At 41.2% G+C, this 16,284-nt stretch overlaps 1 protein-coding gene across 1 annotated transcript; it reads right to left on the reverse strand.

The window, feature by feature from the left end:
- Positions 1–3,324: 3,324 nt before the first annotated feature.
- On the reverse strand, positions 3,325–7,566 carry pim1 (Pim-1 proto-oncogene, serine/threonine kinase). Its single transcript, XM_031286600.2, has 6 exons — positions 7,128–7,566; positions 6,737–6,843; positions 6,579–6,629; positions 6,068–6,434; positions 5,301–5,477; positions 3,325–5,176 (listed from the first exon to the last, which is right to left on the reverse strand). Exons 1-6 carry the CDS (start codon positions 7,207–7,209, stop codon positions 4,962–4,964), a joined length of 999 nt encoding a protein of 332 aa, XP_031142460.1. The 5' UTR covers positions 7,210–7,566; the 3' UTR covers positions 3,325–4,961.
- Positions 7,567–16,284: the final 8,718 nt, after the last annotated feature.

Here is a 16,284-nt window from a genome sequence, read left to right on the forward strand (position 1 = left end):
CATCAGGTTGGCAGACAACAAGTGGTAACTGCAGGGAGTCATTTCATCTGACCAAGAAACAGTGTGGCATATGACTTCCCCGTAAAACCACAACTTCTTTTTACACTTTGGTTTTTAGCACCGATCAAACAAACAAGATTATAATGACCTTTAGAGGTGCTGGAAGGCAGGTTGTTCTGTCTTTGCACAAGGCTAAGGAAGCTGTTTTCAGTCTTGTGCTAAGCTAAGTGGCTGCTGGCTGCAGCCTTATTTTCAACAGACATATGAGCATGGTATCAATCTTCTCATCTTATTCCCAACAAAAAAGCAAATAAGCTTGTTTCCAAAATTTCAAATTATTAATTAACTTGGGGAACAAGTTGTGAACACAACACTGACATATCACATTTTAAGTACTGTATATAGCGAACTGGTTAGCAAACTATAATTTAATTGCGGTCGTCTTGCTGGCCAGCTAGTTGCTGACTGTGTTTGTCTGACGTTGTGTACAGTGGGTTGATAGAGTTTATCCATTGAAAAAAGCTGCCTGCTGCAGCCGAAAACAACGCTATGAGAGCGGTGAGAGTGAACCAAAACAGTAAAGTTATGGTCCGGACAGCTGAGCAATGAGCCGAGACTCGCTGTAAATGCAGTTTCAGCTGATTATTCTCTGTAGGTCACTTCGAGTGACCCCTTTTAACATTACACATCACGTTACATTGTTTTCACATTGTCATTTATTGCATTGTTAATAAAGAAATATCAATTATTGCCTCTTTAACCTGAAAAAATATAGACTATATCTTTAGTTTTTTGTTTAATGATGACCTGCCAGCCATACTAAACCAAGGCTATAGAAGTAGAAGGTTCTTTAGGAGAAGTTCTGCTTTCCAGCTGAAATACTTTTGGAACATTTGGAACAGCAGCACGTCTTGGTGCATTTTAGGACGTTCATAACAACACCAGCCGACATGCTGAGGAGTCTGATGTGGCGTGTGGTTCTCAGAATGAGAGAGGAAATAAATGGTGATGTCATTCGTGGAAAACAACCTGTGGTCTCCGACACACTGGTAATCTCTTCAGGGAAATTTGATGTTTGAGTACCTGCAGAAGAAAGCCGGCATCAGATCAGAAAGATTACTGATGACTGACACTACAGTTTGAATTCATGCTGAAGATGACATTTTATTTTTAGGACTGGTTTCCTTTGATGGCCTATGTCTATTATTATCTGATACAAAAATACCTTTGCATTAAGGCTACTGCAGGACTTTGATCTGGTATATTTATGACTTGAAACATGTCTAAGAATGAAGACTGGCATTGTGTCTTCCATCGGGATCCTTTTATTTCAGTCCCATCCATTCGACTCACAGCTGGTAAACACACACATTGTATTCACCTGACAGGCACTGACAGGGGCTGACGGGCAGCAGCAGCGTTTCCAGCCTCAATGTAATTTGCTGTTGTGTAAATCTTTGCTTTGCTGTTGGTGGGGTCGCAGCAGCGCTGTCTCAAGGAAGATAAGGGGTGAGGCCAGGAGTCCCACAGGAGCATCACAACTGATTAAACCTACAACTCTTATCTATGCAAGAGAGCAGATCCATGATAGGCTGCTGCCTGCCGGTCATTATCGCCACTCAGATGTCTAGATTAACTCACGAGAGCATCTGCAGCTTGTTAGAGGTATTAAACCCATGAAGACAAGCTGTGGCCCACATTCCAGCTGTGAACTGACAGAGGATGATTACCGTATGGCTAGTCTATATCAACATATCACATATCATATATCGATCTCCGAATGCAACGTAACAGGGAGGAGAGTAAAGATGGAAAGCTCCTAATGCTTAGTTCCATATAAATGCATGGGTAATTCGTTGTTTTGTCGTTAGTGAAACACAATATTGACCTTGTAGTTGAAAAGGAGCCTCATATAAGAATGACATTTCCTCCTATGGAGTCCTTTCATTCACATTCGGAGATCGACACTTTTTGACTGACAAGATGGCGGATAGCGTAAACAACAACAACTACAGTGAGTTGTTCAAAACCTCTCTTTTTAGTAAACTCTGGGTACACAAACAATGTTCTCAATGCTCGAGTTCATGTGTAGAGCCCCTGGTGATACTTCAAGTAAAGTTTCATGCTGTGTTGAGCCTTCTTAGCGTTTTAAAAATAGCGATTTTGATGCGATCATAGTAGTGCCCCTATTACTTGCATTCAAAAGGCCATTTGACCGAAAAACGAAAATACGGTCAATCTTAAAAGTGGCGTTTCCGTCCTAAATATGCTTTTAAATGAAAATTTCACTCGGGTACATTCACAAAAAGGCCCTAGGTTGCATTTTGGTGAGAGTTACGCTTTACTTTAAGTTACAGTACTACTGACTTCTTTAAGATGTACAATATCAATGAAGGTGTCCTGCATTATTGCCTTATCTTTGGGGCCCTAGATCTAAGACTTAACATTAGTTTACACTGTGTTGACATGGGATCAGGTCATACTGCAGCATTAGGAGTACTGATTATTAGGTCATCTAATGACGGTAGGGAGCAACAGGGGCCAAAAAAACAATGTTTGCCCCAGGCCAGGGTCCTCTTACAGGCTAATCCAGCCATGCTCCTTGGTTATTTTAGCCCATATCAATGCATATAATACGGAACATCCAGTATATAGCTATATGTAAATACTTCAGACAAGCATTGAGAAATTTCTATTCAACCCCTTAGCAGTGGTCAAAGCTGAAACCCTGATATGTCTAATTTCGCTCTGTGGGATAAGCATGTGCACTGTCCTCTGTTCCTGCATGTGTATATTTTGAGATAACTCATTGGGTAAATGCTTCAGCCATGTCAGATCACCTTGACAAGATCCAACTTATATCAGGATAATAACTCTTCAATATCAAGTACCCTCTCAGACAAATACAAGTCTAAGTTCTGTATGAATGAACAATTATTCTATCGATAATGAACTCAGTGCTGTTTTCCATTCTTAAATATCGGTTTGTAGTAGAAATTCAATTCTGGTAATGTTTTGAGCTTGTTGTCTTCAATATGTAAGCACCCTGCCCCTTTTCGTTGCCATCTGTCTTCTGCCAGCCTGTCTTCTCTTATCTCTTCATCTGTTCTCCGTATTTGCTGCTTTTCTACTGAAGTGTCAAACAGGAAACCTGCCTAGAGAATTGTATAACCTTCTGACCTAGTAAATTCTATTTGTGTTAAAATTCTGTATGTAGTGCAGTTCTTTAAACTTTTTTTTATAAATTCTATAATAGCACAGGATTTGTTTTACTCTGACACGTGATACATACTTTTACTTGAGACAATACAAAGGAGTCAAGTGTCATTGTTAAAAAAAATATTTATTGAAATCGTATAAAAATAGTTTCTAACATAATTTACAATTCTAATTTGAATGGATGAAAAACAACAATCCAAGCTGCATTCAAACCAGAAGTTTTCTCATTGTCACATCTCATACACAAACATGACATTCGCACACACAAACAAACACACAAACACACACACACACACACACACACACACACACACACACACCCACACATATCCAACATTCGAAATTCATTTGCTCACACAGCAGACAACAGCGTGACAAAAACCAGTTACCATCAGTAGACGTTCAATGTTTAGATACATTAAGATGGAAGTGCTTTTGGGACTATTTACACATTATGTACATTACATACACAAACATACACACAAACGCATCTGCTCTTTTCAAATTTCAAGCCATAAATATGGTTAATAAAAAAAAATTAATCTCGTCTTTGTTTGTCTTTTAAATAATCTGTGGGCCCTTATGTGACTGTGGAATGAAATACAATACAGACAGCCGAAATTCTCTCATAAATAAATAAATAAATTCTGCGCTCATTGAGTGTGAGAAAGAAGTCACAGCAATAATAAATATCATTATTATTTACAATTCTTGTCCCCACCGAATTGTAAGACCTATGTGAGGCACTGTTTAAACATAAAAAAAAAAAAAAAATTGAAAAGTGAAGAGCAGAGGATGTTGTATTTCGGTATGGTTACATTTGCATTGTGGTGTGCATTCCGAAGGATGTGAACCTTGTGTTGTATACAGTACAACAAGAGAAGAGGAAGTGGAGGTTGTAGAGTAGAGGTGAATGCTGTAGTAAATAGAGTGAGGTAAGTCCAGTGTTTCTTTTTTATGATTCGTTTGCACAGGTTTAGCAGCCGGAGCTATGAGGTTGTCTGGTTGCTAATGACATTGGAGTACTAGACGTAGTGATAGCAGTGGTTGTAAATGACATAGGCTTTACTGATCTAGGCCCATGAGAGGAAAAAAACAGCAATGAACAATATAAAGCCTTGTACGGAGTAAGGAGCAAAAATGTCTCTGAGAAGACGAGCCTTATTTGCTTTCACAAATTCAAGTATTTTCAGGGTCCTCCAACAATCTCACAGAAGGCACTTTTTTTGTTGTTGTTGAGAATCACGCTCCTCTTTGCCAACGCCTCTGCTCTTCCCATTCTGCTGCGACAGAGAGAGAACAGAGGGAGAGAGAGCAGAGTACAGTGCAGTGGGAGCTTACGTAACGCAGATTGTTCATTCAACAGAACAGCGAGTGTGCGTACTGTATTTGCTCAACGCAGGTGTCTGTGCGTACAGAGCATGCCCTCCTACAGACTGATAAACACCCGTTGTGTAGATCCAGCGAGGATGATGCTCTGACATTGACGCGAGTCAGCGGCTGGGAAAATCATGTAGTTGGGGTGGAGAGGGTCTGTCCTGCCAGGTTGAAAAAAAGACATGATGGTTTTGTCATGACCTGCATTTTTTCTCTGTGTGTAGTCCTTTACGCGTTGCTCTCACCAGTTTCGGGACCCCGACCCCCCCCTTCTCTCTGCTTCAAGTTGGTTACATAAGTCTTTTGTAATAGCCTCTTGGGTCAGTGCGGTCCAGTTCAGACCAGAGCAGCCCTGTTTGCCTCCATCACCGAGCAACAGCCACAGGGGTGGGTGTGAAGGCTGTGGGCTCGTGGCTGATGCTGTGCAGCCTGATCTCTGTGGTTGTCTTCTCTGTCTGCACCGTGGATGGGACTACAGAGGAGGATGTGCTCTGCATCCACGGGTGATTGACGATGTCCTCGAAGGATGGACGGTCGGCTGGCCGCAGAGATAGACACCACTTGATCAGCTGCTGGCATTCTGGAGGAGGATGGGGGGGGGGACAACCAATAAGTCTGGAGCAATAAACTAGGAGCATGAAATATTGCACACCTGGCTGTCACGAAAAAAAGCTAGAACGTGTATTATTGCAATGTGAATTTACCTGTGGAGATTCTCCTCCGGAAAAGGACCTGCCCTCTTGTGATCTCCTCATCATGTTCGAATGGGATGTCCCCACACACCATGTCATACAGCAAAACACCCAGGGACCAAACTGTGGCAGAGCGTCCATGATAGCGATGATATTTGATCCACTCCGGTGGGCTGTACACTCTTGTGCCTGTCAGGTGGGAGGAAAGAAAAAAGAAAAAAAAAAAAAACATTTTTAAAAACTGTAACCTCATTTAACAATAATGCACAAATCAATACAACTATCTGATGTATCAAAGCAATGACTGATTGTATTCTCGAGTCAAATTGATTTAAAAAAAAAAAAAATAGCAATGCAGATAGGGTTAAATGGCGAATGTAAAGCTGAGCTGTATCTGAGGCTATTATCTGAGCTCAGGTGCCAGGGAGCGTGACAGGCAGTATGTGTGTGTGTGTGTGTGTGTGTGGGAGAGGGAGCGGACATGTGACTTTGTTTACAAACTTTGAGTTGTAAAAAATGCAGCTTCCCTCCTATGGGGGGCGCCAAAGCAAAGGCAATGCTGCGCAGCCAGTATTAATAGGCTGCTGTGGGGGGGGGGATGTCGGAGATGACACAACCTAGGAATTCCTGTTGGGGTGTGTGGGCACAAATCATAAGACTAAAGAGGTTCACTGGTCTACTGAAATGGCTGTGAAAAATATCTCCCTAGTGTTTTCCGATAAAGATAAAGATATTAAAAATGACACATCACAGCATGTCTTTGAGCATTGATGACTCACCATCAAAGTCTGTGTATATGGTGTCTTTGAGCAGGGCTCCAGATCCGAAGTCAATAAGCTTCATCTCTCCAGTGCGGAGGTCGATGAGAATGTTCTCGTCTTTGATATCCCGGTGCACCACGCCGCAGTTATGGCAGTGCCGCACAGCCTCCAGCACCTGGCGGAAAAAGCTCCGCGCGAGCTCCTCCGGTAAGGCACCTTTCTCTGTGATGAAGTCGAACAGGTCCTTGACGTTTTCGGGCCTCTCCATCACGATGATGAAGCTGTCTGGTCGCTCGAACCAGTCTAGCATTTTGATAACGCCACGGAAGCCCGTCCCTACTTTCTTCAACAGTACAATCTCCAAAGGGACCCGGGAGCCATTAGGCTGCAAAGATAACAATAATAATACATATTTAGTATTTATTACATATAGACGTGCCAACGACATTATAGCTATATAGAATAATGACAATTAGGTCGATATTAACGCTAATAATAGTATAGCACTGTTTTATATATCGTTTCTTACCAGCTCTCCCCAGTCGGAGATTCTGTCCTTGGCCACATGTTTGACAGCAACCTACAGAGCAAAGAAGAAACCGCGTCAAATGACTTGCATATAAAGCAGCTGTTATAAAATGCAACATGTCGTATTGTAATAACACATAAGGCATTAACGTTACTAACCGGAGCTCCGTCGGCTATCCTTGTACCGGAGTAGACAGTGCCGAAGCCGCCGCTGCCCAGCACCGCGCCGACCTGATAAAGCTTCTCGAAAGGCTCCTTCTCCTTCACTGCAAAAAAAACATAAACACAGCCGGTGAATACCACGGAAGAAACCATGCTAGTCCCTCTGTAAACACAGGTACATATAGCACAGCAACGTACCAAGATATCAGAACACAGTAATAAGGATAATATGTTGTTAATTGAAATTATGCCTAAACGAAATGCGTCCTTGAAAATTAGCAGGTAACGTTAGTAGTATGTGTGGACTGAGCCACGCTAAGCGGGCTGCCAGCCATTGCTGCATCCCCGTCCTCCATGATGAAACGATGGAAAAAAAGGGGCTGCTAACCTTGATGAACTTGGAGCTGGATTTTCGCCGGCATGTCTACAGCGGAGATGTGGGCCAGAGAATTGAGCTTGGACAGCAACATTCCTTTGAGGATATCCAACACAGACTTACGACGTGTGTGTTCTTCGTGTTTTCTTGGTTTATAACAGTATTTTTATTCCGATAGTACGGCTCTCCAGTCTGTAGAGCTTAAAGTCCACGTTGCAGAAACAAAAATGCGGTAGGGATCCTTTCATCCGGATAGAAGAAAAGGCGCTTGCGATCCAAGGAAATATAGCCAAAAACTTCGTCCCGGGTTAACTGAGTTCACATTTAAACCTAACGCGAAACCACAGTTGTTCCCCGCACTGTTTTGTAAACAGTTATACGATATAAACAGAGAAGACGGCGCACAGAGCAATGCTTCTGTCAGACACCGGCTCTTGGAAACAACTAGTAGGGGGGGGGGAGGACGGTTATAAGGTAGTAGTAAGAGGGCGTTACAACACGCTCTGACGTCCATGTTTCACCGCCCCTTTCCACTCTCTGCACCAATAGGAATGCACATACGCACTCCAAACGTACGTCAATCACCAAATGAAAAGAAAGCCAACCTCATAACCGGCTGGGCTGGCTGGGCCATACGGACGTGGCGGGAATAAAAACGCGCTAAAAAAAGAAAGACAAAAAAGGGAGAGGTTAAAGTAAAGTAGTGATTCAAGTTGAAGGGAAATACAAATTCATCCCCCATGGTCCCTCCCCTGTCTTCTCCCTTCGCGGGAAACTCAGAGAATAAAATGACCAGACTAGGCTTCACAAAACACAAGGAATGTATCAAGTTAGTGAAACTGAATGCATATTCTATTCTATTTCAAAAGATAGATTATTTAGAGTATTTGATATCGACTGTCTCTGTTAATGTGTTTTTGGAATTTTTCACTCTTCTCCACCTTTGTCTGCATTTGAGAACAGCAACAAACTATTGGCTGCACTAAAGCTTCCACATGGCTTAATAAAGACGTGTTGCACGACGAGACACATACCCTACAACCTGAGAGCAGTTCATCAATTGCATTCCAGCTATTCTTACCCCCTGCCATTTACCTGATTATTTGCACATTAAACACAGAGTTTTATTTGTTGTAGTGAAGTCCAGGACTATGGGCTTTATTTGAGTTGCCTGACAATGCCTCTCAACTGGCTGCGCATCAAAGCGCGCTGGGGAGAATAGATGCATTCCTCTCATTCTTTCAAATTGGGTGGCCGCGTTTGCAGCCGTTCACAGGATGTGGGAAACTAGAGATAAAAGACTTCCATTTACCCCCCCTCCTCCTCTCTCTGCTCCTCCTCCCTCCGCCCTCATTTTCCCGCGCATGTTATTGTCTGAATGGCATGCTCTCTCTCTCTCCTTCCCCTGCCTAAATTAAGTTTTGTTTTCCTTTGAGATTCCATGGTAAGTTGTAAAGCATAATGATGATATATTGTATTTTACAAATTTGTAATGTGACAGCGTCTCTCCATCAAGCTGGAGGAAAGGTGGATTCACAAAAAAGGTGGGGGTTTATAAGGAAGAAATGTTTAATTATAATTTACTTATTTTGATGGAAAATTATCGCAACTGCACTATATTAATAAATAATAATAAAGATGAATCTTGTCAATCGTCCATTCTTATAATCACTTTGCTCACTTTGCATGTAAAAGTAATCCATGCCACTGTGCATGAAATGATCTGCAAACAAAAAACAAAAGTGTAGGCCAATAGAAACCTACACCATCTTGGTCATAAAGTAGCCTACTTGTAAAAAAAAAAAAGTAAGTGGAATATTACATAAACTGTTTGCAGGTCATCATGGCTGACTGGAATGAAAATGAGATCATGGGGTGTTCATACTTGCCCTGGGCAAATTATTTAAATCCCTCTGAAATGTTTGACGAAAATCAGGTGACTTTTTTTTATAATAATACTTATTTAATATCCTATTTATAATTATACCTATTTAATTAAATCTTTTGCGATTTGAAAAGGGCACAAAGCCAAATTGAGCTTTCCATTTCAGTTTGTTGACACTTTGCCAACGCAATGTTAGACCTTTTTAATTTACTTTCTGTGATTTAAAATGTAGCAAAGAACTGAATAAATCAAACAAAACTAAGTTAAAGTAAAATTACAGATTTTAAAAACTACTTTAAAAAGTTAAAGTACAAAAAAAACAACTCAATTACAGTAACGTTGCGTGATTAATTGTAATTTGTTACTTTCCACCTCTGCTTCTTAGGGAGGTCTTATTGCTCTTCATGTTTCTGAATTCACAGCTTAATACGTGAAACTAAGATATTGTTAGGCTACAGTAGTAACACTATAGTAATAGTAGTTTAAGCACGAGTGGTTTTATAGTGTCCTGAAAGCATGAGAGAGCATGTGCGCTGGGTTCATGCTCAGTCAGAGGCATAGGAGAGGTGTGTGAAAATGGAAAGGTCCAAAGCAATGAGTGCAAAAGTGTCTGCAGGCCTATGAAATGCCCCCAGTGAGCGCATCTTTGAGGGGCTGCAGATATCCCTGCTGCCTGCATGATCAGCAGGGCTCAAATGACAGTCATCTAACCCCAACTGTCAGAAGGACAGATTATTAGTTGCACCACTCGCTTTGGAGCCAGCTGCTCAGTCCAATCTCCTGAGGAGAGGGCAACAGGTTCTTATCCTGTAAAGCAGGACGTCACCATTTTTATGTCAGTGATCACCAACTAGATCCATAGTGCAGCCCCCATATCTGATTAGCTGTTGCCACGGTCACTCAAGTTTTCCCCCTTTTCTGTTACATCTCGGGCCTGCACTGCACGGCATGCACACCGAAACCTTGGAGGTCACAAGGGAACATTTGGCTTACATAATACTTTCATGAAATACTTCCTCTTTCTAGATAAATAGAAACCATGCCCACAGGACATTGTTGACAACACCAAATTATGTTAGACTCTAATCAATATGTGCACAATCCACTGGAATATATTAGGTTTTTCATTTTGAAATACATGTTTTGACATTTGATTGAGAAATACTGACAATGTTTATGAGATCACTAATTGTAACTTTTTTTTATATGTATTTGGAGCAATAAAAGGTATTAAAATGTAATATCTCTTTGTGCACATTTCATGAACACAAATTTTGACACATACACATTATCTACTCTAAGCAGCCCACGTTTCAGATGATCTTGATACTGTAAGTTAGTTTTCTTTTTGTGCAACATTGTGTCCTAATCGATGTTGCAAACTAAATGCCATAAAGAGATAAAATGTTATCTCTACCTGACCCTTCAGTAATACCCTTGACCTGACACTCCACCTCCACCCTTCATCACAAAGTCATAACACTTCCTTAGAAACATATTAGCCACCTTAAGTACACAGTTTCTTTTCAGAAGATGACTCACTTTTCTGTCTCTCTGCCTCTCTCCTTCACTCTTCTCTTGGATGTCGTAAAAAAAGGCCCAGCCCCTTGTCTGCACTCAAAACACTTGTTCATCCATCAATCATGATTGCCATCCATTCACCTCTCCAGCTGTCCTCAGATCCCGCCTGCTGCCACTCTGTAAGTGGCAGGACAAATAATCACGGAGGTAAACGAGACAAGTGTAGGCTTGCACAGAGTGTTTGATGGCTCCCGATTTCCCCCCATTGGATTGAACAATGGATAATGGATAGAACATGACCTCTGCACTCCCATGAATTAATTGTGTTTAACCTGTTTTTCCCTATATTTCCTGTTTTAACCTGTATTTAATGGATTTTAATTTGTGTTTCAACTTGTTTTGTATTTTGTATTGCTTTGTACTTGTTAGATAACAGCTCTAGGTAGTTTACGTCAATGCGCACAGGTCCTTTTTTAATTTTAAAGATGCGTATTGATGACTGTGTCAAGGGTTAATGGACTTTATCGGAAATGTTCCCCTGTGATGGTTTTAAAGCTATGGTGCGTAGTTTCTCTCGCTCCCATGAGGAATTCTAAGTAATGACAACAACACTGTCGGTGCGTCCACATGATACAAGCCTTCCGTGATCAAGCACGCACCCCCACCCCTCCTCCACGCAGTTGCTAGTAGCCAAGGAGGACACGGAGGGTTAAAAAAAAAAACATTCTTCAGACGAGGTAATTATCTTCACTCAAGTTTCTGCGCGGGAAAGTCACTGGACGACACAATCTTCTGAACATAGCCATACTGAGAAATACAGAGAGAGTTGTGTGGAGCTGATAGTCTTAATTAGCTTTGTAGCAACTCATTTGGCAATGGCTTGAATGTAACGGACGTTCATTAATTTCAAAAAGTTACGCACTAAAGCTTTAACACTTCACAGACAGCTTCTTCATTCCTATCTTTAGCACATACAGGCAGGCAGGTGATACACCTCAGAGCTGTGTGTAAATGTTATTAACTAAATTGTTGTTTTTATATTATAATTGCTTGAAGCTGCGTGAGCCTACAATGGCCTGGAATAGCCTTTCAACTGTCATGATGTCAATGCAGATAAATTAGGTTGTCTTAATAGATAGGTTTGAATGACAAATACATTTTTTTGCATGATTCCATTGCAGTAATTACACTTCATATATGCATCAGGGTTAATGTGCTCATGTAATAATATATGCATGTATTTATGATAGAAATATGAACTAGAAAATAGGCTACATTCTTCAAAATCAAGCTTTTGTGTCTGTATAAATGTAACCATTAATCCATCACCTTCTGAAGCGCTAATGTTAAATCACTCAAAGCACCTTAAAAATCATTTGCAGGCTCTTCTCTGACAGCCCGTCAGCCTCGATATGTGATGAGCTCTGCACTCTGCAGAAATGGAAGGAAGCCAGTTGTCTCGGTGTGCTGGGTGCCTTGACAGTGATTGACAAACATTACCCCATAATTAGAGGAGGGTCGTAACACTGCCCTGCAGCTCAGCAGGTCTCAGACAAACAAAGCCCACCCATAGAAAGTTGTGTTGATTGGGTTGCCAGACAAAGAGGCATTCAGGGTCATCATTTCTTATCACTTTAGTCCTGATGGTCAAGAATATATTGATTATTGCAGGCTTATAAACAAAAAGGTCAGACCTAAAACCCCAGACTGATGCTGTGTGCAGTGTCTGTAATGTTTAGAGCCATCACAATGTGGAATAGCTTGCCAACTAATATAGTGGAGGCACCGAGTAAGTCCATTTTTAAAAGACTAAAGACTACTTAGAAAACAATTAAACAAACTAAACATTAGTTAATCTAACTATGATGGGTTATTATTGTTGGAATATGATATTCAATTTGACACTTATTTACGAAACACGTACACAATGATATTCTTTTTATGTCTTGTTTTAAATGTATGTAAAATTGTATGTATGGTATGTTTATGTACATATGTTGTGATTATTTTATGTGTACCCCAGGAAGAGTAGCTGCAACATTGTTAACAGCTAATGGGGATCCAAATAAGAGGTACAGATAAAGGGATATCAGTTTTGAAACTAGCAGTGTAACTTGTTCTGGTCGGGAGTTGCCTTGATTTGCATTCGTCTTGTCATTGATTGTTACCTCATCGACTGCACACTGATCTCACTGCATAAAAATGTCTGCGGGGAAAGTTATGGTTGGCAGCTGCCCACTCTGAGTCTCTAACCCGACCACCCCACGCTGATACACACTTAAACACACATACACAAATAAACACAAACTCTGAAACATTATCTGTCACCAAGGCTTTTAAACTCTCCCCAAATAAGGAAAGCATCGGCATTAGGGAGGGTGAATTATTTTTAGAGGTGTCTTAAAGGAAGAATGAATGGCTGTGTGGTGGGTAATGGCAGTGTGGTCTGACCTCTCCTCAGGTAGCCTCTTACCCCCTCCTCTCCACAGGTCCTGAGAGGTCTTGGCTGGCGGGGCCATGGGAAAAGGCTCCAATGGACATCAAAGGCAGGCCTATGTGGGAAAGCACCACAGAGGGCCTGCAGAGGAACCTAAGGGTCACCATAGGTCAACTTTCATGTCAGCACAGGCCTGGTTCGGGGTCAGAGGTTATTAGCATACCTGTCCAGCGCCACCCAGACTGTTCCTCCAGGAAATTATTCCCACTTGTCTCAATTAGGGTTTTGGCTACTTAAGGGCCGGTGTAAGGTTTGCTTATGGCTATAGTTGTGCTTGTTAAGGAGGAGGATATAATCTGTGTGTAAACAGGGCAGGATGCCTTTAAGGTTGCCAGTGGTTACAAGCCTGTTGTCAGCTTTATACCTGTCCAAATGGGGTTTCAGATCACAGGAAAAAGCACTTCCTAGTTTATCCCTCTGATTCCTGTTGATAATGACACTGTTGACGGAAGTGGTTACATGATATAAATAAAATAATAAAAATGAGGTAGTTAAGCCTTTAACATTGTATAGTAAATATTAACACTGACCATGAGGAAGTTTTGGATTGTCATTAGTATTGGAGGAAGTAGCGTGTTGGATATATTTATTGATATATTTATTTATTAACGCTCACTAAAGCCCTCCTCCAAACAGTAATTATCCAGTCAGAAAATAGGACGTCAGGCCCATGAGGCTCTGGAACACAAGAGCAAAAGTGTGAGGAATGGATTAAATGGTGTCTTTCTTGGCTCTAATGAAAGCTGAAGACTAGCGAGCGTGTCTAACCTTAACCTACAGTGGTATTACTTTACTAGCAAGCTACATTATTTGGAGGGGTCACAATAATAATGTTAGAAAGCTGGGAGCCGGTCCTGGATGCTACTTTAGGCTAACGTTAGCAGATGTATCCTGCCCTATACTAGATCTGGGAAAGTTTACACTTAAGCAACCCCGGCCAAATTAGTTGTGTTAGATAGTGTTATGTCAGGTTGTCAACAAGAAACATACTTTTTGAAAACAGGAACAATGTAACATCAGTATTTTACCCTTATAATACTGTATTACAGGACAAAGGCTAACTATCTACCCTGCAATACAAGAACAATGTTCCTCCTTTATTTCCATGTCTTCTAGTGATGGAAATAATGAAAAGTCAGCTGCAGACAGTAATTTCGACACTGTTGTAGTATATAGGAACGCCTGCATCTCATCGAAGAACAGGACTCTAACTCAGATCTTGAAATCGCAGGTTTTGGTCAAAAACACCCAATGGTGTAAGACTGTGGCTGTTTAGGAAACTGTGTGTAGTCCTCCTATTGAGTTATCAACTCTTTCTCTGTGCCCTTTTAATCTGCCAAGAGAATATTCGCAATCATTTATCGTGGTTATTTATATCCATTGTCCACCACATGGATATCATTAGAGTGTGATGCAGCCTTTGCAGAGCATATCCCCTGATGCACCCAACCTTATGGCAGATTTTAATCTCTGCTCTAACGATAAATCCCTTAGTAATTTACTTCAGTAAGTTACATGTCCTACGAGACATGGTAAGGTGTTGGACCTTCATGATGAGACCACCTGGGGAGCGTATGAATCTTATTGCAAAGCTACTCAAGCACCTCTGATCATAATACAGTTAGTTCCAGTCGACTTTGAAGAGAGGACTCTGAGGACTCCATTCAGGAGCTAAATCAGTGTTTTAAATGTACAAACTGGGACATTTTTAAAGAATCCTGTGCAGACTTGGACAAACTCACTGACACAGCATCTCGTTAAATTCTGTGAAAATGTGGTTATTCCTCGCAAAATGTGTACAATCCTTTCTAATAATAAGGCCTTGGATGAGTACATCCATAAACAACTATTTAACCAGAAGAACCTTTTATCCGGGGGCCAAAACGTAAAAAAGAGAGGTCCAGAAGTTTGTTAAGAGGGAGATAAAACTAGCAATGCTGAAGTATAAACACAAAGTGGACGGTGAAAAATGGTAACATTTGTGCAGACTGGAAAGAAATCAAATCTATGGTTTGAATGCAGAATAAATACAGAAGTGTGGTGTGGTCTGACATTGAATTGGCAGAGGAGTTAAATATGTTTCAACAGTTTTATTTGATGCACACAATTTTAATGATTAACTCTCTGAGGGCTGTAACATGTAGATTGATACAGCCACAGTATGTAAGTATTTCAGCCATTTCAAGGAGAAGGAGCTGTGCTGGACAACTAAGTATCATTTTTGCAAAATATATATATATTTTTCAGTCTTCTTTGGAACAACAGAAGGTACTTACACTTTGGAAGGAAGCTATTGTTGTTCTAGTAGATAAAGTCACATCACCAAAGTCACTATTATCACCCCGTGGTCCTTGCCTCCCTTGTAATGAAAACCTTTGAACATATTGTTAAAATTAGATTTTAGCCATGACACAGGACAGACTGGAACTCTCCAGTTTGCTTATAAAGCAAGGTGAGGGGTCGGAGATGCTATTGCAACCCTGTTAAATGTTGTTCTTAGGCATCTGGTAGGGATTTTCATAGATTTGTTTTCTTCATTCTTTAATTGTTTTCAGCCCCAAGTCCTTGCGCAGAGGTTGCAGTCAAATTTGAACATGGATTTTATTACGGAGAACAGAGTGTTCAAGTAAAGCTATGTGCCTTTGGGACGCTAATAAGAGATGGGGAGGAATGTGCTGAACCAGGAACAAGGCTGCTGGTGTCACCTTCCCACGGAGGGTAAGAGGAACGAGGGGTGGGGGGGTGGGGTTGTTTAGTGGGGGCTGCACACATTTATCCACGTGGGAAACAGACAGTAGTGACATATTAAACTGTTGTCACACAAACAGCCCAGTGACACTGTTGCCAGTCACTGTTAAAGAATGTTGGTGGTGGGATTATTATTTAAAACTTCCCACAGGGATAGAATAGGGTTTTTTCGCATTTGCCCTTTCTTTACGTTTGGCAATCAGCTGGTCTGTTTTTGTTTTGAGCGGGACGGAAGCAGTATGAATGGGCCATTTATTCACATGAGAAACAACATCAGAGACAAGTTACTCTGATTCCACCTATAAATAGCTCTGTTCCAAATAAACATGTCTCCTCAGTTAAGTTGTGGGACATTTAAAAAAAATCCCCATGACTAACGAAGCACTAGTTTTGCCTTTTCGTTCCATTTAAAGTTTCTCAGATGCTCTATTTTGTTTCTGCCTCTCGATTTCTCCCCCCACCCCACCCAACCCAACTCCCTCCCTCTCTTTCCCTCTCCCCACACCCCCACCCACTGA

The sequence above is a fragment of the Sander lucioperca genome, chromosome 12 (genome assembly GCF_008315115.2).
Source record: "Sander lucioperca isolate FBNREF2018 chromosome 12, SLUC_FBN_1.2, whole genome shotgun sequence".
NCBI lineage: Eukaryota > Metazoa > Chordata > Actinopteri > Perciformes > Percidae > Sander > Sander lucioperca.

What these genes read in the sequence shown, in the direction of transcription:
- pim1 (XM_031286600.2), bottom strand. Translation starts at nt 7,209, where the DNA reads ATGTTGCTGTCCAAGCTCAATTCTCTGGCCCACATCTCCGCTGTAGAC. An exon ending in TCTCCGACTGGGGAGAGCTG is followed by an intron (nt 6,435 to 6,578) that starts GTAAGAAACGAT and finishes TTATCTTTGCAG; the next exon opens with CCTAATGGCTCCCGGGTCCC. An exon ending in CATATACACAGACTTTGATG is followed by an intron (nt 5,478 to 6,067) that starts GTGAGTCATCAA and finishes CCCACCTGACAG; the next exon opens with GCACAAGAGTGTACAGCCCA.